The sequence below is a fragment of the Cetorhinus maximus genome, chromosome 8, assembly GCF_964194155.1.
Source record: "Cetorhinus maximus chromosome 8, sCetMax3.hap1.1, whole genome shotgun sequence".
Taxonomy (NCBI): domain Eukaryota; kingdom Metazoa; phylum Chordata; class Chondrichthyes; order Lamniformes; family Cetorhinidae; genus Cetorhinus; species Cetorhinus maximus.
Genome location: NC_135886.1, coordinates 122,219,827 through 122,244,207, shown reverse-complemented (window position 1 = coordinate 122,244,207; position 24,381 = coordinate 122,219,827). Strand labels below are relative to the sequence as shown.

At 41.3% G+C, this 24,381-nt stretch overlaps 1 protein-coding gene across 3 annotated transcripts in view; it reads left to right on the top strand.

Moving 5' to 3' along the window:
* Window positions 1–23,808, top strand: part of tmem164 (transmembrane protein 164) — a 137,237-nt gene extending 113,429 nt beyond the window's left edge. For all 3 annotated transcript variants that reach the window (XM_078547521.1, XM_078547519.1, XM_078547520.1), the window contains exon 6: window positions 19,485–23,808. In XM_078547521.1, coding sequence (XP_078403647.1) covers window positions 19,485–19,691 — 207 coding nt within the window. In that variant the 3' untranslated portion in view covers window positions 19,692–23,808. The remainder of the gene's footprint in view (window positions 1–19,484) is intronic.
* The last annotated feature ends 573 nt before the right edge of the window (window positions 23,809–24,381 follow it).

Below are 24,381 nucleotides of genomic sequence, written 5' to 3'. Positions count from 1 at the left end.
AATGTTTGTGGATGTGGTGCCAATCAAGCGGGCTGCTTTGTCCTGGATGGTGTCAAGCTTCCTGAGTGTTGTGGGAGCTGTACTCATCCAGGCAAGTAGGGAGTATTTCATCACACTCCTGACTTGTGCCTTATAGATGATGGACAGGCTTTGGGGAGTCGGGAGGTGAGTTACTTGATATATTGAGAGCCTTTAATTGACCTTGGGACCTATACTTGAGTAGCAGTACCCTTTTAAAATAGACAGACCTGTTTAACTGAAAGAAATTACAACAATCTCCAGACCTTTTAGTACCTGTGAACAATGTACTAGGAGATAATATATACACACATTAATTACATATATGCATAAATATTATATAAAATGTCTTCCTTAGCCAGTATATGGACCTAAGTAAATATTTTCATGCTGATGTTTTGACTGTACTTACTAACAAAACATTTATTTGTTTCATATTGAATGTTACTGTACAATTTGGTGTTTGTAAAAGTTGAATTCAGTGGAACTATGGAAGAAAATAAAGCTCTTTTGAGGTATGCTGTCCAAATAGTCTAAACTTCAACCCTGTCAGACTTCGCATGATTTAAAACGTGCCCTGGATTTTCTCTAGAATTTGGTGCAAGGGAGTAAAGTGACAAAACACAGGCAAACCATTCAATTTAAGAGATTATTTAATCTCCTAATTTATTTGGTATTTTGCATTTATCTTTATTCCTGTGCATTTTAATTAACAGAAAATGGGTTTTTCTTTCCTCTACTAAACAAGACTCTTAAAGGAAAATGTTAGACTGGGCTGGGATCTAAGATATTTTTGGTCATCCTGCCTGTCATTCAAGATAGAGTAGCATGGTTTTGCTATTTTATGATTCCCTGAAAACATTACAGAAGTAGTTGAAGTCTGGAAATAATATCTTGTTTAGTCATGTACTATGAAAAATACCCTCTTAGTTTTACACTGTCCTAGTCTCCAAAGTGGTTTTTGGAGAAATCTCAAAATCTTAATGGCACAGAAGGAGGCCATTCAGCCCATGTCTGCACTGGCTCTCCAAAAGAGCATTACGTCCTAGTGCCATTGCCCTGCCTTTTCCCTGTACCCTTGCACATTGTTTCTATTCAAATCATCATCTAATGCCCTCTTGAATGCCTCGAGTGAACCTGCCTCCACCACACTTCTGGGCAGTGCATTCCAGCCCCGAACCGCTCGTTGTGTGGAAAGTTTTTTTTTCCCCACGTCACATTTGCTTCTTTTGCAAAGCACTAAATCTGTGCCCTCTCATTCTTGATCCTTTTACGAGTGGGAACAGCTTCTCCTTATCTACTCTGTCCAGCCCCCTCATGATTTTGAACATCTCTATCAAATCTCCTCTCAGCCACCTTCTCCCCAAAGAGAACAATCCCACCCTCTCCAATCTATCCTCATAGTTGAAGTTTCTCATCCCTGGAACCATTCCTGTAAACCTCTTCTGCACTCTCTCCAATGTGTTCACATCCTTCCTACAATATGGTGCCCAGAACTGTGCATCATATTCCAGCTGAGGTTTAAGGAGTGTCTTATATAAATTCAGCATAACCTTCCTGCTCTTGTACTCTATACCCCTATTCATAAAACTCAGGATACTATATGCATTATTAACTGTTCTCTCCACCTGTCCTGCCACCTTCAATGATCTATGCACATATGCAGGTTCAAGTCTTTATGCTCCTGCACCCTCTTCAAAATTTCACACTTTATTTTATCTTGTCTGTCCATGCTCTTCCTACCCAAATGCACCACCTCACACTTCTCCACATTGAACTTCATCTGCCACTTATCTGCCCACTCCACCAACTTGTCTATGTCCTCCTCGCAGTTCACAACACTTCCAAGTTTCGTATCATCCGCAAGCTTTGAAATTGTCTCCTGCACTCAAAGATAGAGATCATTAATATATATCAGGAAAAGCAAGGGTCACAATACTGACCCCTGGGGAACTCCACCACAAACCTTCCTTCAGCCTGAAAAATATCCATTGACCATTACTCTCCGCTTCCTATTTTTCAGTCAATTTTGTGTCCACTTTGCTACTGTCCCTTTTATTCCGTGAGAATAACTTTTCTCAAGTCAGTTGTGTGGCTCTGTATCAAATGCCTTTTCAAAGTCCATGTACACCACATCAACAGCATTACCTTCATCAACCTTTTCAAAAAACCTCTTCAAAAAACTTCAAGTTAGTTAAACATGATTTCCCCTTTAGAAATCCATGCTCTCTTCCTTATCAACCCATATTTTTCCATGTGACTACTAATTCTATCCCGACTAATTGTTTCTAGAATTTTTCCCACCGCTGAAGCTAAACTGACTGGTCTGTAATTGCTGGGCTTATCCTTACAATCTTTTTAGAACAAGGGTGTAATGTTTACAATTCTCCAGTCCTCTGGCACCACCCCTGAGACTGAGATTATGGCCAGTGCTTCTGCAATTTCTGCTCTCACTTCCTTCAATATTCTTGGATGCATCTCATCCGGTCCCGATGCCTTGTCAACTTTAAGTACAGACAGTCTATTCAACACTTCCTCCTCATCAATTTTGAACCCTTCTAGTGACTGAGTTTTCTCGTCTGTCACCATGGCCTGAGTAGCAACTTTGTAAAGATGGATGGAAAGAATTAATTTAATACCTCAGCCATGGCCCCTTCATCCATGTGTAAATTCCCTTTTAGGTCCCTAATTGGCCCTACTCCTCCTTTTACCACCCTTTTACTATTTATATGCCTATGGGAGACTTTGGGATTCCTCTTTATGTTGGCTGCCAGTCTTTTTCTAATAATCCCTCTTCACTTCTCTAATATGCTTTTTCACCTCCCCCTCTGAACCTTCTGTATTCCTCCTGGTTCTTAATTGTATTTTCTACCTGACACCTGTCATAAGCGCACTTTTTCTTCTTTATCTTAATTTCTATCTCCTTTTTCATCCAGGGACCTCTGGATTTGTTTGTTCTACCTTTCCCTTTCAATGGAATATACCTTGACTGTGCCCGAACCAATTCTTTTTTGAAGGTAGCCCATTGTTCAGCTACAGCTATTCCTGCCAATCTTTCGTTCCAGTCTATCTGGCCCAGCTCCATTCTTGCCTCATCTAAGTTGGCTCTTATCCAGCTAATTATTTTTACTCTGCATTGCTTTCGTCCTTTTCTTATCATCCTAAAATGTACAATACAACGATCACTGTCTCTTAAATGTTCACCCACTGACACTTGATCTACTTGGCCCGCCTCATTTCCAAGAACCAGGTCCAACAGTACGCCTTTTCTTGTTGGATTGGACACATACAGCTGTAGAAAATTCTCCTGAATGCAATCTAAGAACTTGTGCCCCCCTCTGCTCTTTACACTACCACTGTCCCAGTCTGCATTCAGGTAATTAAAGTCCCCCATTACAACCACTCTATAATGCCTGCATCGCTCTGTAATTTTCCTGCAGATTTTTCTTCTTTGTCCTTCCCACTAGTTGGCGGTCTGTAGACTACACCGAGCAATGTAATTGCACCCTTTTTTGTTCCTTAGCTCTAGTCAAATTGATTCTGTCCTTGAACCCTCTGAGACATCCTCTTTCTCCTGCACTGCAATGCTCTCCTTAACCAATACCGCCACCCCTCCTTCTTTCCTTCATTTCCTATCTCTTCTGAACACCTTGTATCCGGGAATACTTAACACCCAGTTCTGCCCTTCCTTGAGCCAGGCCTCTCATCACTACATCATATTTCCACTAGGCAATCTGCATCTGTAACTCCACAATCTTATTTACCATACTATGCATTTATGTAAATGTATGGAGTAACCCTGTATTAAATTTTGTTACTTTCTCCCTCACCATGACTTTAACTTACTATTCTCTATACTAGTGCTATCTGTCCCTCCCAGTATTTTGTGCACCTTGGTATTCCCCTCATTTTTTCTTGGTTCCCACACCCTTGCCGATTTAGTTTAAAGCCCTCCCAACAGCCCTAGCAAAACGCCCTGCAAGGAACCCAGTCCCAACTCTGTTCAGGTGCAACCCATCCGGCTTGTACCAGTGCCATCTCCCCCAGAGCCAGTCCCAGTGTCCTCCCTCCTGCACCATCTTTCCAGCCACGCATTCATCTGCCTTATCCTCCTATTTCTGTGCCTACTGGCACGTGGCACTGGGACCAATCGGGAGATTACTACATTTGAGGTCCTGCTTGCTAACTTTCTACCCAGCTCCTTAAATTCTGATTGCAGGACCACATCCCCCTTCCTATCTAAGTCATTGGTTCCAATGTGGGCCACAACATCTGGTTAACCCCAACTACCCCCCACCCCCCCCACCCCCGAAGAATGTCCTGCAGATGCTCTGTGATATCCTTGACCCTGGCACCAGGGAGGCAACATACCATCCTGGAGTCACGTCTATGGCCACAGAACACCGGTCTGTTCCCCTAACCAATGGATCCCCTATCACTATCGCTCTTCCTTCCTCACCTCCTGTACAGCCGAGCCACTCATGGTGCCACAAACTTGGCTCTGGCTGCACACCTCTGAGGAACCAGCGCCCTCACCAGTTTCCAAAACGGAAAACCGATTTGTGAGCAGGACCCCAGGGGACTCCTGCACTACCTGCCTACTTCTCTTGGACTGCCTGGTGGTCATCCATTCCCTTTCTGTCTTCAGGCCCTTCAGCTGCAGTGTGACCACTTCTCTGAACGTGCTATCCATGTAGCTGTCAGCCTCTTGGATGCTCCACAGTGACTCCAGCCGCCACTTGAGCTCTGATACCCAGAGCTCAAGTTTCTGCAGCTGGCAGCATTTCATGCACATGTGGTCAGCTAGGACACCGGTCCATGACTTTGCACATATCACAGGACACACGTTACACTTGACTGAGCTGCCCTGCCCTGCCATGTCTTAACTCTACTTCCCTTAACAATAATTTTTTTGTACTTGGCTTATTTATATTACTTTGTCCATACTACTTACGGACAAGGGCAGTTGTGAAAGATGTAGTTTCCAGCTCTTGTGACATAAGTATACTGTTGCATGCCCCTGGGGTTTTATTATGCAATGCAAGTTTACTTTGGAATACTAGAGTTGCAAGGTCCACTTATTGGAATGAGCAATGCAACTGAACCCAATACGAAACTTACAGCTGTCTGGATGTTTGTAACACCTACCTTCTATTCGATTAGTTTCATTTTACTTTTAAAGGAAGTAGGTGAGAACATTGCAGATGCTCTAACTGTAATCTTCCAAAGTTTTCTTGATGTAGGAATTGTTCCTTTTAGATTGCAGAGTTGCACACAGCACTCCGTTATTTAAGCAGGATGAGAGGAATTATAGCAGAAATATAGTCCCAGTTAGTCTAAAATCATCGAAATTACTAGTGTTTATAATTAAAGATAAAGTTACTGAACACCTTGAAAATTTTCAGCTATCAAAGGCAGCTGGCATGGGTTTACAAAGATAAAAACAAAATACTACGGATGCTGGAAATCTGAAACAACAGCAAATGCTGGAAAAACTCAGTAGGTCTGACAGCATCTGCGGAGAGAAAGACAGTTAACGTTTCAAATCCATATGACTCTTCTTCAGAGCTAAGAGAAATAAAAATGTGGTGAAATGTATACTGTTTAAGGGGGGTGAAGCTGGATAGAAGGCCAGTGATAGGTGGAGGCAAAGGAGCGATTGCTGAAGATGTCATAAACAAAAGGTCAAAGGGGTGTTAATGGTGGTGGTACTGGCTAAAGGAGATGCTAATGGTGACATTAAGGATAGAAAGCAGAATGTGATAATAGCCAGACAAGGGTAAGCACTCTGGAAATAACAACATGAGCAAGTGACAAATGGCCCTAGTGGGGGTGGGGTGGGGAAAAAAATCAAAAATAGGCTAAAAGGTGGGGATAAAAAAATGAATTAAAATGAATTTTAAAAATAACAAAAATAAGTGCAGGAAAAATTAATTTAAAAAAAAAAAAATGAATTTTGAGAAAAGGGGATTTAAAAAAGGGGTGAGGATGGAGGAGCGTGTTCATGGTCTGAAGTTGTTGAACTCAACGTTAAGTCCGGAAGGCTGTAAAGTGCCTAATCGGAAGATGAGGGGCTGTTCCTCCAGTTTGCGTTGAGCTTCACTGGAACATTGCAGCAGTCCAAGGATGGACATGTGGGCACGAGAGCAGGGTGGTGTGTTGAAATGGCAAGCGACAAAAAGGACTGGGACATGCTTGCGGACAGACCAAAGGTGTTCCACAAAGCGGTCGCCCAGTCTACATTTGGTGTCTCCAATGTAGAGGAGACCACATGGGGAGCAACGAATGCAGTAGACCAAATTGAGGGAAGTGCAAGCGCTGTTTCACTTGAAAGGAGTATTTGGGCCCTTGGATGGTGAGGAGGGGGGAGGTAAAGGGGTAGGAGTTGCCCTTCTTCCCTTCTGTGATTGCATGGGAAGGTGTTGTGGGAGGAGGTTAACGTGTTGGGGATGATGGGGGAATTGACCAGGGTGTCCCGGAGAGAACAGTCCCTATGGAATGCTGGCAGGGTGGGTGAAGGCAAGATGTGTAAGATGGGTTTACAAAGAGTGGGTCATGTCTAAATAAACTGAAAATTTGGAAGAGATGGCTAAAGTAATGCGTAGCAGATTGTCTACAGATGTTATTTATATGGACCTCCGGAAGGCATTTGATAAAGTCTCATTGAGAGCCTGTTTAAGTTGAAGCTCGTGGAATTGAAGACAAATTATTGAATTGGTTAGAAAATTGGCTGAACAGCAACCAATTTGTAAGTAAAACAATAGGGATAATGGGCAAGTATTTTAATTAGTAGGGTGTGACTTGTGGTGTCCCACAGGGATCTGTGTGGGACTTCAACTATTCACTTTATTTCATCATCCAAACCGTTAATAAATAGAGAGCTACATAGCCAAGCTTGTCAATGATGCAATGATTGGTGATATTGTAAGCAGTGTAGATGGAAGCATAAAATTACATAGAGATACAAATAGATTCAGTGAATGGGCAAAACTCTAGTAAAAAGATTTCAATGCAGCCAAGTGTAATGTCATTTACTTTGAACCTAAAATGATAGATCAGAGCACTTTCTAAATGGTGAATGTTGAACTATATAATTTTGAACATTGGACATAGAATGAATTACTTCAAAATTACTCCTCAAGGTCTGGGAGACATGTTAGGATGTGGTAAAAATGCAAATTTCCTTCTGACTGGAAGGCTGGCTGCCTGAAACACATCCTATTTCAAGCATTTAGTATTTGTGACTTTTTGTGGTTTTATAGTTTGCTGAACTAATGGACATCATGGTGCCAATATCCTCATTCTGTTTACTTTATAAATACAACAGATTGGGTAATCTAGGCAAAAATAGCTTTGAAAAGAAGTAAAACAGTTGCATGTGGAAATAATTGTAACATGTTGTATTTGGTTCATTCAACATTTTTTTTAACCTATTATCTGGAGAGTTAACTATAGAATCAAATTTATGATGTACATGAGTGTCTTCACAATATCAAAAAGATATAGCTCAATGTAGTCTGAGCTAATAAGGTCATTAAATATTTAAGGAAAACATAATTAAACTAGGGGAGTGAACAAAGAAGCATTGGAGGTCCAAAGAGATTTGAGGATCCGGGTACATAGATCCTGCCCATGGCCTTTTAAGGGACAAAATATAACCAAAAAGGCTAGTGGAATGTTGTCCATTCTATCCAGAGGAATAGAACACAAGTGGGTCAAAGTTATGCTTGGGCTGTACAAAGCCACAGAGTACCTTGTTCAGTTCTGGGCAGCATGTTTTGGAAAGGATGTATTGGCCTTGGAGAGAGTGCAGTGTAGATTTACCAAGATGGCAGCTGGATTTCAAAGATTAAATTAAAAAGTGAGATTACACAAACTAGGATTGTAGTCTCTGGAATTTAGAAAGTTAAGGAGAAATTTATTTGACGTTTTCAAGATATTAAGAGGAAAAGATAGGGTAGATGGAGAAAAGCTATTTATGCTGGTTGGGGAGTCTGGGATGAGGAACATAGTCTGAAATTTAGAGCCACACCTTTCAGAAATGAAGTTGGGGAAAACTTCTAGACTCTCAGCATGACAGAAGTTTGGAATGGTAATTGATGCAAGATCAATTGTTAATTTCAAACCTGAGGTTCTGGTTAAATTATTAAGGGATGTAGGACAAAGGTGGGCATGTGGAGTTAGGTTGCAGATCAGCCATGATCTCATTGAATTGTGGAACTGACTCAAGGGGCTAAATGGTCTACTCCTGTTCCTGTGTTCTTACCTGGTATCGATCACCCCTCTATCTATCTAATGTAAATGTCTTTCTGCCTACCTGAAGTTTCACGCAGGGTTTATTGTGCCTGACTTCTTTCGGTGCAGTCCTTCTCCCCTGTACTGGTGCTCATGATCCTATAAATAATGGCATTACTTACAAAAGCAGCATTCTTCTTTTGATAACAAAAACAGAATTACCTGGAAAAACTCAGCAGGTCTGGCAGCATCGGCGGAGAAGAAAAGAGTCGACGTTTCGAGTCCTCATGACCCTTCAGCAGAACTGAGTATAGTTAGGAGAGGATTACCTGGAAAAACTCAGCAAGTCTGGCAGCATCGGTGGAGAAGAAATCAGTTAACGTTTCGAGTCTTCATGACCCTTCGGCAGAACTGAGTATAGTTAGGAGAAAGGCGAAATATAAGCTGGTCTAAGGTGGGGGGGCGGGGGGAGAGAGAAGTTGAGGGTGTGGTGATTGTGGAGGTAAGCAAGCAGTGATAGGAGCAGATAATCAAAAGATGTCACAGACAAAAGGATCAAAGAGGTGTTGAAGGTGGTGATATTGTCTAAGAAAAGTGCTAATTAAGAATGGAAGACAGGATACTCAAGGTACAGCTCTAGTGGGGGTGGGGTGGAAAGACTAACAAAGTTTTAGTTTTAGATTTAAAAATAATGGAAATAGGTGGGAAAAGAAGAATCTATATAAATTATTGAAAAAAAAAGGGAGGGGGGAGAAACAGGGTGGGGATGGGGGGAGGGGGAGTTTCAGATCTAAAGTTATTGAATTCAATATTCAGCCCGGAAGGCTGTAAAGTGCCTAGTCGGAAGATGAGATGCTGTTCCTCCAGTTTGCGTTGGGCTTCACTGGAACAATGCAGCAAGCCAAGGACAGACATGTGGGCAAGAGAACAGGGTGGAGTGTTAAAATGGCAAGTGACAGGGAGGTTTGGGTCTTTCTTGCGGACAGACCGCAGGTGTTCTGCAAAGCGGTCGCCCAGTTTGCGTTTGGTCTCTCCAATGTAGAGGAGACCGCATTGGGAGCAACGAATGCAGTAGACTAAGTTAGGGGAAATGCAAGTGAAATGCTGCTTCACTTGAAAGGAGTGTTTGGGCCCTTGGACGGCATTTCAATTTCACTTTGGAAAATGAAAGTGTTTCAGCCAGTCAGCCTTCCAGTAAGAACAACTTTGCATTTATATAACACCTTAACATGTCTCCCAGACCTCACATTGAATGAATTACTTAGAAATTACTTGCACCTGATAAATAGTGGCAGCCATTTTTCATGCAGCAAGGCCTTGCAAGCACTAAGAATGTCCAGTTAATGGTGCTGTCTGAGGGAGGAATGATGGGCAGGTTGTAACTTTATCAAATAATGGCATGGAGCCTTTAAAACTCAGCAGAACAGGGCTTTGTCTAATATTTCTTCCAAAGCATTTGTTTGATTCTGCATTGAAGTGTCAGTCTTGTTAAAGTCCCAAAACAGGCCTTAAATCAAAATCTTCTGACTGAAAAAAAAAGGAATGCTACCAATTGGCCCAAGCTTACGCAGTTACAGTGAAAAGCTAATGTGAATTTAGCCAACAGAAAATCCTTACTAATATTTCACTGAGACTTCCTTAGAAATTAATAAGATGCTGTAGAAAGCAGGTGGCTCATTAAACTTTAATGAATTTTATAGCATTTCTCTTGACAATCTGAAGAGATGCCCTGAAGACGATAGAGATTTGTAGTTAACATTAGGACTGGAATGGAATTACCAATACATTGGATGGAATCTTGTGCCCCCCTCATTGGCAAATTTAGTGGTGGGGGGGCATTGAATCAGGTGTAAGGGTGACAGGTGGGGACTCTCACCTTCCTGCTTCTGTCCCAATTAAGTCTGTGGTGGGAGGGCCGATCGATGGCCTTCAAACCCCCTACCAGTTGAGGCCCTTAAGTGGGACATTAATATCCACTTAAGGGCCTCATCCTCCCTCCCTCCCCTAGTATTAAACCAATGCTGAGTGGGGCGGGGCGGGGGCGGCGAGGGAGAACTCGCCATTCAGGGAGCACAGCAAGCAAGTGGGGAGGGCCTGTTGAGGTCCAACACTTGCCTTTGTTGTTGACCTGTTTTTCTAACACCAGTGACCCCACCCACCCTGCAACCCCTTTCCACCACCACTCGCCCATGCCTGGGTCCCTCCTTGATCGGAGGCCTCGGGTGGGTGCAATACCAGCAGCAGCCAGTCCTCACCAGTGGCACTGCTGATTACGGAAGAGCTGCTGGTCTCTGATTGGCCAGAAGCTCTTGGCAGGATTTCTGCCCTCTGGGTCCTTGATCTGGTGAGAAGACCTGTCGCTGGCCTGTGAAGTGCATGATGGCACAAGATGTGGCGGTCCTTCTCAAAAAGAGGTGACATGGTACACTCGCTGGCTCTCCAGCCAGTGGCCAGGAGTCCTGTCGCCTCCAAGATTCCATCCATTGTCTTGAGTCAAAGATTATGCATTGACTTAAGAGACAGCAAATTAGCAAAATATACTTAGATGAAAGGCTTTTAGCATTTTGGATTTCACCTTTCAAGGATTATCTACCATTAATATCTTTAAGGTCTTGGCTTCAAGGACCCTTCTTAATAACTTGCTCTAACTCATGTTTGTCCTCTGTACAAAGGTTACCTAACATTTTTTAGGAGTTTTTTTTATTGCAGTGTAGTGTGTTTCCCTGATGTTCTGGGTCTTCCTTATTTCCTTTGTCCTTTGATTACCATTTTGTTGCTTGGCTTGATAGCCTGGAGCGCATTATTTAACCAATTGAGATACATTTGCTTTGCTAAATATCTAATGAAGGCCCTTACAAGTCAGGAATAGCAAAACTCCATTACTAGTTCATGGGTTACTTATGAATATTTCAGCTAGCCAGTCCACTGTGACTTAAAAGCATGATTGCCTCTGGTAGTACCTGACTATTAGACAAACACGCAATTATCCGCTAGTTTGGCTGTGTACTTGTTTACTTTGCTACTTTCTTGTGCCCAGCGTGGGACTCGAACTCACGACCCTGAAATTAAGTGTCTCATGCTCTACCGACTGAGCTAGCCGGTATGCCTTCAGAGCTGTTGTAAGTGTACAGGCTGTGTATGGTTCCTCACTTCATCTTGGAACTTTTCTGCCTATTCGTGCAGTGCTATATGTAAACATTCTGTCACAGTCAACTTGAGACACCATTCACATTTGTAGTGTATGCACATACTGATGATCTCTTGCTATATACAGCAAATTATAGCATCTATATATGTAACTATAGAGAGATATATTTGTGTATATGATGCGTGTCTGAAAACCCTAATCAATGATTTCATTCTGGAGCATCTCTATGTACTTGGATCTAGGCTCATTCAACATAACTAAAAACTGATGCATTAATGAGTTATGATTCACTGTAAATTAGTAACAACATTATATTTTTAAAGCCTCTAAATGCCAGCTGGAACAATGGCAGCAGAAATTAAGCATTAGCACTGGAAACAGTCTAAAGAACATGGAATTATATCTAGCTGTTTAGATGCAAAGCCATTATCTTCATGTTAAAAGCCACAATCCCAAGCAATGTTTTATGCAAAGACCATTTAATGATGTAACTAATTGCATTTCAGCATGGCGACTTGCAAGTCTGTAACTGGGATCCTCGAAAGGGGCCCCCAAATTCATGTGGAAATTAGTTATTTCTGCAGAGGAAGATGAGGCAACCCCCTGTAAAGTAAAGTTCTATTCCAATTGGGTCACTTCACTTTGGGATAAAAGCCAGAGTAACTATGTTCCAGTACAATTAGCTAGCTGCCTTTTTGATGAAGTACACAAATAAGAAAAAAAAAGTGAACCTTAGCTTGGTTAACATCACACAGTCAATTGGGATATTAATTTCACAGGGTATTTAAGAGTCAACCACATTGCTGTGGGTCTGGAGTCACATGTAGGTCAGACCAGGTCAGGCTGGCAGATTTCCTTCCCTAAAGGACATTAGTGAGCCAGCTGGGGGTTTTACAGCAATCGACAATAGTTTCATGGTCATTAGACTTTTAATTCCAGATTTTTTTATTGAGGTCGGATGGGGGAATCTCTCCACTGGTTGGAGTCATGCCTAACACAAAGGAAGATGGCTGTCGTTGTTGGAGGTCAGTCGCCTCAGCTCTAGGACGTCACTGCAGGAATTCCTCAGGGTAGTGTTCTTGGCCCAACCGTCTTCAGCTGCTTCATCAATGACCTTCCTTCCATCATAAGGTCAGAAGTTGGGATGTTTGCTGATGATTGCACAATGTTCAGCACCATTCACGACTCCTCAGATACTGAAGCAGTCCATGTCCAAATGCAGCAAGACCTGGACAACATCCAGGCTTGGGCTGACAAGTGGCAAGTAACATTCGCGCCATACAAGTGTCAGGCAATGACCATCTCCAACAAGGGAGAATCTAACCATTGCCCCTTGATGATCAATGGCATTACCATCACTGAATCCCCCACATCCTGGGGGTTACCATTGAGGAGGAACTGAACTGGACTAGCCATATAAATACTGTGGCTACAAGAGCAGGTCAGAGGCTAGGAATCGTACAAGTAACTCACCTCCTGACTCCCAAAAGCCTGTCCCCTATCTATAAGGCACAAGTCAGGAGTGTGATGAAATACTCCCCACTTGCCTGGATGAGGGCAGCTCCCACAACACTCAAGAAGCTTGACACCATCCAGGACAAAGCAGCCCACTTGTTTGGCACCACATGCACAAGCATTCACTCCCTTCACCACTGACACAATAGCAGCAGTGTGTACCATCTACGAGATGCACTGCAGGAATTCACCAGGGCTCCTTCGACAGCACCTTCCAAACCCACGACCACTACCATCTAAAAGGACAATAGCAGCAGATAGCTGGGAACATCACCACCTGGAAGTTCCCCTCCAAGTCACTCACCATCCTGACTTGGAAATGTATCACCATTCCTTCACTGTCGCTGGGTCAAAATCCTGGAACTCCCTCCCTAACGGCACTGGGTGCACCTACACCACATGGACTGCAGTGATTCAAGAAGGCAGCTCACCACCACCTTCTCAAGGGCAACTACGGATGGGCAATCAATGCTGGCCCAGCCAGCGAAGCCCACATCCCATGAATGAATAAAAAAAATGGATGGGTCAGAGACAAATGGTAACAGGAAATATTCAAAAAGAAAGAACAAACCTAGGGTCTGTAAACAGTTAGCAGAATATCATTGCCAGGAAAGGTATAGAGAAACAAAACCTAGAAACCAAAAATATAATAAAGAATAGTTAACAGGGATTTCATAAGGATTGACTAATGTTATTGAATTCTTGTCAGTCGTGTCAGCCATGGCTCAGTTGATAACATCCCTCTTGAGTCACTAGATTCTGGGTTCAAGTCCCACTTGGGGACTTGAGCACAAAAACCAATGTGGACACTCCAATGCAGTACTGAGGGAGTGCTGCTCTATGGGAGGTGCTGTATTTTGGATGAGATGTTAAGTAGCTGTCCCAACTGCCTGTGAAGATCCTATGACACCCTTATGAAGGAGAGCAGCTGAGTTATTGCTGGTTTCTTGGCCAATATTTATTCTTCAATCAACGTCACCAAAAACAGATTATCTGGTCATTATCACATTGCTGTTTTGAGGGAGCTTGCTGTGTGCAAATTGGCCGGTGCGTTCCCTGCGTTACAACAGTGACAGTACTTCAAACATACTTGATTGGTTGTAAAGTGCTTTGAGGCATCTGGTAGTCATGCAAAGTACCATATAAATGCAAGCCTTTGTTACTACTTCAAAGAAAAAACAAAGGGTAGACCAGGCTGATTCTGTTAATGTAACATGTGGACTTTCAAAAGACCAAAAGGTACCACATAATAAATTAATGATGACAATCAAAGCATGTGGAGCCAGGATATAAGTGGGAGAATGAATAACGAAAACTAAGAGTAGGGGTTACAGGTAGTCACCAAGACTGGTGGTTGGTTGTAAGTGGTAGTCTGCAGGGATCATTGCTAGGATCACTGTTTACTGTTTACCATTTACATTAAAGCAGAAGTACAATATCAAAATTTGTGTAATCTGCTAATTTGAGGGTTATAGTTAATGCTAAGGAAGACGGTGACAAAATGCACGAAGGCATTAATAAACTTGCAGAATGATGTGTAACTGACAAATGAATTTCAATAAATGAGTGTAAGGAGTTGCATTTTATTGGGGGGGAATAAGGAAGCTTCCTTTTCCTTGGAAGTCTAAATGGGATCTTGGGTACAGCTTTAATATCAGTAAAATTAGCTGTCTGGGTTAACTCGGTTTAATGAATTCAAAAGCAGAGAAAAAATAAACTTGTACAATGCATTGGTTAGACCACACTTTGAAATCAGAGCTGTGCATAGTATTTCATATTACAAAAAGGATGTAGAAGCACTGCAAAAAAAGATTTACATGGACAATAGAAGCAGGAGGGTACTGAAGAGGCTGGGACTTTTCTTTCGAAGAGAGAAGACTGGGAGGTGACAGGATAGAAGCTTTTAAAATTATGGAGCGTGATAGAGTAGACATTGAGAAGATGTTTCCTGTAATGGGTTAGTCCAAAATCAACAGCTGTAAATATAGATTGTTGCTCTCAAGTCCAGTAAGGAGTGTGTAAACGTGGAATTCGCTATCTTGTGGAATAGTTGGGGCAAATGACATAGATGCATTAAAGGTAAATCTAGAGAAGTATACAGGGAGAAAGGAGTAAAAGATGGGATAAGATGAAGTAAGGTGAGAGGAGACTTGTGTGAAGCATACAGTTTTTATAACATAAATTAGCATGTAAGTATAGTAATCAATAAGGAATGCAAAAGAAACATTGGCCTGTTATTGCAAGGGGTTTAGAGTACAAGAATAAAGAAATCCTTGCTACAAAACTGGATTTTGGAGGTACCAAACCTGGAATACTGTGCACAGCTTTGGTCTCCATATTTAAGGAAGGGTTTGCTTGCATTGTAGGTGGTACCCTGAAGCTTCACTAGATTGGTTCCTGGGATGAGAGGGTTTTCCTATGATATGCTGAGTGAATTGGGCCTGTGTACTCTGACATTTAGAAGATTGAGAGGTGATCTCATTGAAACATGCAAGATTCTGAAGGGGCTTGATAGGGTAAACAGGCTGTTTGCCTTGGCTCGGAGAACAGGGGACACAATCCATAGGTTTAAGACTGAGATGAAGAGAACTTTCTTCACACAAAGGGTTGTGAATTTTTGGAATTCTCTTATCTCAGAGGTTTGCGGATGTGCCATTGTTGAATATATTTAAGGTTGAGACAGAGATTTTTGGGGTCTCGCAGAATTGAGGAATATGGGAAGCAGGTGGGGAAAAAGATCAGCCATGATCGTACTGAATGGCAGGGCAGACTTGACATGCCGTATGAACTACTCCCCTTGTTTCTTATGTTCTTATATAGAATTGTGTGAAATCTGCACCATTGTAGGTTATGGATGTGAGCATACATTGGCCACATTCTGAGCATTGGTGGTAGATGAGTTGCAGTTTGCTCTAGTTAAACATCGGTAAGACTGAAAGTGTTGGAAATATTCAATAGGTTTGGCAGAATCTGTGGAGAGAGAAACAGAGTCAACACTCGAGTCAAATACAACTCTTCAGAACAGAAACAAACGTGTTCTGCATTTCACACCAGGTCCCATTCACCATTCATCCTAATTGTTCTGACCTACATTAGTTCCAAGCATGCTATCCCACCCCAACAACCTGCTAGGCTTATCTTCATGGTCTCCTCTAACCTTTAAACTCTGCTTTCTTTCCTTTTGAATCTACCCTCGTGTTGCATCCCTTACCATTAGCGGCTAAACTTTTAGCCAGCTAGGCACCAGTCTCTGGAATTCCCTTTGGTTCTCCACCTTACTCTACTGCTTACAACCCATCAATAGGACCAGGCTTTTAGCCATTTCACCTGTCTTAATACCTGCTCCTTTAGCTCTGTCTGTTTCTTTCTGATTATCGTTTTGTGAAGGTACCTCTGGATTTTGTTAAACCAGTTAATGCTGTTGTATAAATGTAAATGAGTCTTGCAGTGTTAGTGCCATAGGGTACGGAAGTTAAGTATGTATTTCTGATGTGGCTATTTTTCATTATGATAATGTTATTTAAATTCATTGCCATTTATTGGATATTCTAGAATGATGGCTCCCATTAGCAGAGTGTAAGTATGGCCAGCTGTACAGAGTAGAAAATTTGAATTGTTGAAATTCTGTTTTACTCTGGTCAAGAGAGCAACTATATCTCTCTTTCCTAAAAATCAACTATTTGTAAACCTACTTTGAGTAGGTCTTAACAAAGGAAAAAAAGACTTTCATTTAGTTATGGTCTCAGAACGTCCCAAAGTCAATGAGTCATTGTTGAAGTGTAGTCATAGTTGTAATATGGAAACCATGGCAGCCAATTTGCATGCAGCAAGCTCCTACAAACAGCAATGAAATGAATGGCTAGATTATCTGTTTTGGATGGGGGAGAATTTTCGGCTCGGTGAGTGGGGGTGAGGAGAACTTCACTGCTTTTCTTGGGGAAAAATGCCATGTGAGGTTGTTCAAGCCCATTTGAGAGGGCAGATGGGGCCTTGTTTTAACAACTCCTTTGAAAGATGGCACCTCCAGCAGCGCAGCGCTCCCTCTGCATTGCACTGGGAGTATCAACCCAGCTTCCATGCTTAGGTCTCTGGAGTGGGACTTTTAACCCATAAGTGAGCGTGATAGTATTGAGACGAGGAGGACAATTAATAGCATTGTGTTTTAGTCTGGAAGGTCAGGTGATGAAAGCCATTAACACGCTGTTGATTTACAGAAATAAAAAGTGGAAAACTTTCATTTATATAGCACCTTTCATGACCTCTCGATGTTCCAAAGAGTTTTACGGCTGCCGAAATTATATTATAATGTAGGAAACTGCAATCAATTTGCACACAGCAAGCTCTCTCAAACAGCAATGTGATAATGACCAGATAATCTGTTTTGGTGATATTGGTTGAGGGATAAATGTTGTTCAGGGCACTGCGGAGAACTTCTCCATTCTTGTTTGAAAGATGGTAATGGGATCTTTTAATCCACCTGAGAAGGCCCCCAGCATAATGTCTCCTCTGAAAGATAGCACTTCTGGCAATGCAGCACACCCCTTAGTATTGCATTGGTGTGTCAGCGTGGATTATGTGCTCCAGTCTCTGGAGTGGGGCTTGAACCCACAGTCTTCCTTATTAGACATGGCGTACTATCCACTGAGCCAAATTTGACAACAAAAAGTGTACAGTTAAGGGTTAACATGAGGAGCACCTGATACTGATGCAACTGTGATGCAATGTTGCATGATTAAGTAGCTGAGAGCTGGAGGGAAGCCAAAGTACTACCCCATGTGACGTCATTTGAGATATACATAGATCTGTAAATGAACAAGAATGGTTTTTATGAATTGGTCTATTGCAGCTTTCTTCGGGAAACAGGCAAACCCTAAACATACCCCATCAAGACTCCAAACCCAAGGTGAAACAGAGGAAGGGAAAATCCACTTTGACAAGCTGCAGGTGCAACAGATTCCAAGGTGTCCTAAATAAAGGTCCTAGATCCCAAATTAATCTGAAGTGCTGGGCCCATTTGAAGTCGAGAAAACTAATTAAGAACACAATGTTCCCTCCACGTAACAAGGGTCATTGGAGTGACTAAGAGAATAAAGTTAATGTTAGTTTGGAAATGCTGATGTTTTTGCTACCAGCTTTGGTGGTGGGGGAGGAAATGATGCAATAGATTTTCTCTGCATTCATCTTTTTCCAGAATAGAATCTCACCCTCTTCACACAAGGGGCCGTAATTTCCGAGCTCCCCAGCGTCTGATTTGGGGGGGAACCCCAGTGATGCACTGGGGAACCCCTCTCGGAACTTCAAAAGTAAGGATTTGCACAGCAATTGCCCTGAAGTGCAAACGTCCGCTGGACAATTGCCCTGCTCTAGGAACCATCTGAAAATGTGATTTAAATTGTGAACTTCAGATGGCTCTGGCTGTGTTACACAAATAGTTGCTCAGAAAAAGCTAGAAGAATTAAAACCTCTTTTTTAACTTCTGGGTAACTAGTGTGAAGACAAAGCCCCGCCCCTGACTCCCCGTGGGATTCCCACCCCCCCCCCCCCCCCCCAACCCCAGCCACTGCAGGCCTGATCTGCCTCTTCCCCCCCCCAACCCAACCGGACGCCCACCTCTTTTTTTTTTTTCCCCCCACCCCCATCACCCTCCAGACCTCCGACACCAACCCCCCCCCCCCCCACCCACCCACCTACCTCCCACTTGACCTCCAATCTCCTCCCCACCACCACCAAAATCCTGTCCACTTACCTTAGAGACTTGCCTTCTCCCTGGTCTTTTAATCTAAACTTACCGGGTTTACGGCAGCTAGTGCTGTTAAAAAAAAAGGGTGCATGTTCCTTGATCTAACTCTGCTGGACTGTGACACTGGGCTGCAGAGACAGCTGCACTGCCTGGATCTCGCCTGGCTTGAGTCGGAAGGTCGGGTGAGAGGCACGGAAGAAATTTTGTAACTAAGTAATTGGACATGGAGTGGCAAACCAATGCTAATTGCCACTGCATGGAAGTTATCTCCTTTGCTATTCTTCCTCCAAAACAGACTCCCCCCGGCCTCCTCCCTATTACACCAACAACAGTGTTTGTCTCGCGCTTTCTCTGCCCTATTCAACAGAGTCTCTCCTTTTCCTTTTCTAGTTCATAGACCACAGTATATCAAATCAAGGGCACCATATTCTAGCTGCAAAATAAAATCTCCCATTTGACAGGGAATAAAGTACAAGGCTACCAAAATTTTTTAAAAAGTCATACATATACTATATGCTCCAGACAGAGGAAGAATCCTTCAAACAGAAGCTGCACTACCTAGATTTAGTGCTCTTATAAATTCTGTCAAAACTGATGACCATGAAGAAATCCTTCAAGCAGGAAGCTATTACTTTGTAAATTATTTGTTTGTAGAATAACTCCACTTAAGGATGCAAACAGGAGTCTCTTCTCCTTCCCCACCCCTCCACACAATGATGTTTTACTAAACCGTTTTTCTGTCTTGCTTTCGGCCCACAAAATAACGTGGCCCTTTTTTGTTCTTCTGCAAATGTAGCTTTGACTGTTTTGTTTTGTTTTATTTTCAAGGCCACGGAAGTTAACCTGAACAACATGCTTTGTCCTGCGATATCAGACCCTTTCTACAGCTCCTGGTATCGGGTCTGGGCATCAGGACATCAAACATTGATGACAGTGACACACGGGAAGCTGGTCACCCTCTTGTTCTATGCAGCTGCTCCTGCTCGCAAGTACCTGGTGGATGTCATCAAGCTGCCATTGAAAAAAATAATTTGAAATGTTGCAGCTGATATTACCTGGCTAAGCAAATTATTTAGACAATTTTTTTTTCAACTGATGGCGGAAGATTTAGAAAGGTATAGATTTAAAAAAAAAACAATTTATTTTATTGGCTGCAGCCAGTGGCAAAATGGTGGCCTTAAGGGATCTTTTGTACTTTTTCGATACATAGCGAAACTGAGTGTACTTTGCACCTGAGATTTACAATTTCAGATTTAAATGAACAATCTCAAAGGATAATTATCATGATACAAAGTGAACTACAGTGAAAGGTACAGAAAATAGTTGAGGCAGGTTTTCACTCTTTTTGCCTTTCCATGTACAGTCTCAGTCATGTGCTGCTATCCAATACATTCCCACCTAAATAGTTTTTGAGTAATCATTTGAAATAAAATGGTCAATTAGATGGATTATGTGCCTCCATCGGCTTGGAAATATTAAGTTATTGGGGTCAAAGAGGCTGATGGAAATTTATTTTTTATTATATAGACTTCCTTCTCACCCAGTTAATTTGAGGAAGTCAGTTTATTTAAGTACTATGTATAAATGTTGCAAGATCTCTCTGATTAACTGTGTAAGGATGTTGTATTTGGAGTCAACCCGCATTAACTCTTCTTGCCTCATCTTTGAGGTTTACTATTTTTAGGGGTATGATGTTTTGACCATATCCTAGGCAGGAGACTGGGCAAGTAACTTTATTCCAGGCTTCAACCAACAGTGTTCTAGACTTTATTACTGCTTGGGGTGACTCTTCCTTGCTATAGATAATGTCTGGTTCCACTTGGCATTTCCTATAGATGGCAGGGCTATAACTGAAAACTTTGTCTAAGAACTTGCAACATAGGTCTGTAGTGCCTATTTGAGGCAACTATTTGTTGTCCCTTATCACTAGGTTTTTAATTCCCTCAAGTTACATTTACACAATTCCAAAGATTTTGAGAGCCATAAAAAGATATTGTCTTCTATTGCTACATTACTGCTATTTCCCAGAGAGTTTGTTTTAAGTGTATGCTGCAGACTGGGTTTAGATGGATTCCAGTGGGAGTACAGTTGTAGATAAGAACACTGGCGTGTTTGCAATGATATCTATATGCTTGTATGTGTCGTGGAGTTTTCAAAGATCAAAACTTGTAATTAAGTTACTACAATTAATTCCCTATTGTGAAATGTGAATAGTCTAGTAAACTTGGCTTAAAGAAACAATTCTAATAGTTACTTGTACTTCAATGTGTTTGTCATCAAAAATTTAAACTATCTTATATGTGGCATGTACCTAGTTAGCCAGTAACACTATCCTGGTTATATAAGTAAAGGTTGGCTTTGTGTATATAAGGCAACCTTATTCCAAAAAAGTCAAATGTTAAAGCTATTTCTTACACACCTAAATGTTCTAAAAATTTTCCTTTTTTGTAAGTTTTGTGTAAGACAATTTTTACAGACTTAAAAGGTATTTGAGGTTGTGCTGATACACTTTATGTAGAAATGTTCACCTTGACTATGGGGAGGTTTGTCATTCTCCCCTGATTTGATACTTCATATTCTTTTTGAGACATGCAAATGGAAAACTGTGGGCAGTAGTAGGGGAGGGGAGAGAGGTGGAAAAGAGTAATAACCAGTGTTTGACTGGCTTCTTAGGTCAACACTGTTCCTTGTCCCATATCTACTAACAATCATTTCTCCTTGATCCTTCATCTTCCATTCCAGTTGTTGCAAATTATTTCCACACTCCATTGCAAGGCTTTCAAGCCTTTTTCTTCTAAAGGTATATCGGTTTGTTCTTGTGGAAATCCCATATTTGGGTTCAGTATTAGAAAAATAGGAGATGAGTTGACCTCAATTTCCCCCTCTCTTTCATCAATCATTTCTAATGAAAGCAATTTAGAATTTCTTGTCATCTATGTAAAAATTAACAAAAGTGTGTTTCAGTATGCAGAGAATGGATGCAGTTGGAAGTATACAAATATTTTTGTATGGTAATTATCGCATATTGTTCTTTTGTAACCTTTTTGTCTTTTGGGCATAGGGATTGTATTTAAAATGTATTTAAAATAGTCTATACAAATTGGTCTTTTTATGTAGTGTATTAATGTTTTCTGCCCTTCCCTCAGTTCAAGTCTGGACATTCCAGTTCATGAATAGTTTTAAGGTTAGTCAATGTTGCTTCTCAGGTAATGCAGTAGAAAGCACATTAGAATGTGGGATCATGTCTTTCCTCTTCCTTCCAGACAGGTTTTCTCTTCCACCAATCACCTCATTCAAATTACTGAAAAAGCAACTCACCTAAAACTTAATGTGCCAGGTCAGTCCTCTAGTAAGTTTAATGCTCCAACACTGTAGCTGCCCATCAATGTAACATTTCTTAAAATAATTAAATTAAATTTCCCCCAGTGGTTTCTTAGATTAATGCACTATTTGGTTTCCAATTATGTCCTACGGACCAAAAGATCCTAGTTCTGATGCCTAATCTTGTGGTGTTAGCTGGTTTGAACCAGTGATCATGGCACACTACAACTGGGATCCCCAAGCCTGAACTAAGAAGCGGGGTGGGGGAAAGAAGTCATGATTGCCTTTCATCACTATTCATTGATCTTGCTGTACAGATATCTGATGAGGATAAGATTTGACTAGGCAGTGTTGCCCTCTATAATTAAAATAACTTACTGACACTCAGCTGATACTTCCTAAAAGCAAAAAATGAAGGCGAGGAGACCACCCAGCCTATTAATTTGGGAATGGTGTTTGCACCAGTCAGATTTTAAAAAAGGGACAGTGGAAGAAAAATGAAACAATTAAGTCCTGGAATTGCTGTACATTTGCTATTCACTAATGTCACAACATTGGGAAAATTGTGGGATTTGGGTACAAAAAAAAATTACACTCCAGAATCTAATCGTTAATACTGTTATTTATTAAGCACTTTGTCAGTGCAAACATAGATTCAATTAAGTATTAAGGACACAAAGTTTTAAATATTACCAATCAGTCACCAAAATAAGGCTCAATTTTTTGAACTTGACCAGTCGTATGCAGTGCCATAAAGGTTAAGGGTTTTTGTGTATATATAGGTTGGTTAAAAAGTCATAAAGGGAATGTCTTTATTGTAATGCCCAAAATTTTATGGGGTCAAGGGATTAGAAGAGGGAAGTAGATCACATTTTGAAAATAATTTTTGCATGGGCCTTTAGGGCACACTTTTTTTTGTAAAAATGGATTCTTTTATATTGCCTTTAAACATGGCATCTGAAGACATTCCAAATATACAGCAAGATCTCTAAGTAGTATTACAGCTACAACTGTTAGTAAACGGGGCTTTTTGCTGATGGCTACCAAAGCTACGAGCAGCAGAAATGGAGTTGTGGAGAAAAAATGGGAAAAGCTGCAAGGTATACAAAATAAGCTTTGACACTGAATTTTCGCAAGCTTCTATAAGAATTTTTGTAGAAATTGTCAAATATGATCACAATTATGTGGCCTTCTTTAAATATATCTGTAAACCATTCAGCGGTATTGTTTTCCAACTCAGGGAGCTGAAGAACTGCCTGGAGTTACCTGGTCACTTATACTGAAATAAGATGAATGTAAAGATGCTTTTTGTTCCTATTGATATTTATTCTCTGGTCACTCCATTTTGCTGCTTCATGCTTGTAAATGCAAGGTGCCAGGAAAACCTGTAATTTGTAATTGTGATACATTTTAACATTTCATGGAAATATTGTATCAGTTCTTTTGAGAGATTCCTGATCTTTCATTTGTGACTGAGTTTTGTAAATTTACTTGAAGGTTTGGGGGTCTTGGCTGTGTTTTGGATACTCTAGATATCCTATACCTCAAATAGGATAAAATGACTTCCAATCTTGTAAGTTTTCAAATGACACAAACAGCAAAACAAATTCCCAGTAATTCTGGCGATGCCACCTATTGAGGCATGCCACTTGTGTAGGTTTTTTTTTACTGCTTGCTTTGAGCTGCTTTTTTAAAATTATGAACAGTTCTGCTTGTGTAATAAGATTCCAACAAAAACATATTTTGTCACAAACTGCACACTTCTGGTTTGCTTTGTTTATATGTTTATAGAAATTGTTTAATAAAAAGTTAGTTTGTACACTTCATACAAGAGTGTGTGCAATTATTACTTTTGTCATCAAACTTCAGCCATAGTGACAAATAGTACAAATTCTTGCAATTATTTTCAATGTAGGGCACTGTACATTTTCCCAAGTTGTGAGGGAGTTCATATACATGGAGACTTTTAGGGGCCCTTTGTCCTAACTGCTGGAATGACCCTCTGAGAAGAAATTTCTCCTCACTTGTCTTAAATGGGAGACCCCTCATTTTGAAACTCCTGCCTCCTAGTTGTAGATTCTCCCACGAGGCAAAACATCGTCTCAATATCTACCCTGTCAAGCACCCCCCCCCGCCAAGAAACTTGTGTTTCGATAAGGTTACCTTTCTCCTTTCTAAACTCTTAACTATTGACCCAATCTGCTCCACATTTCCTCATAAGACAACCCCTTCATCCCAGGAATCAGCCGAGTGAACCCAGAACTGCCTCCGATGCAAGTATGTCTCTCAAATAATGTGACCAAAACTGTACACAGTACTCTAGGTGTGATCTCACCAATGCCCTATACAGTTGTAACAAGAATTCCCTACTTTTATACTCCAACCCCTTGCAATAAAGGCCAAC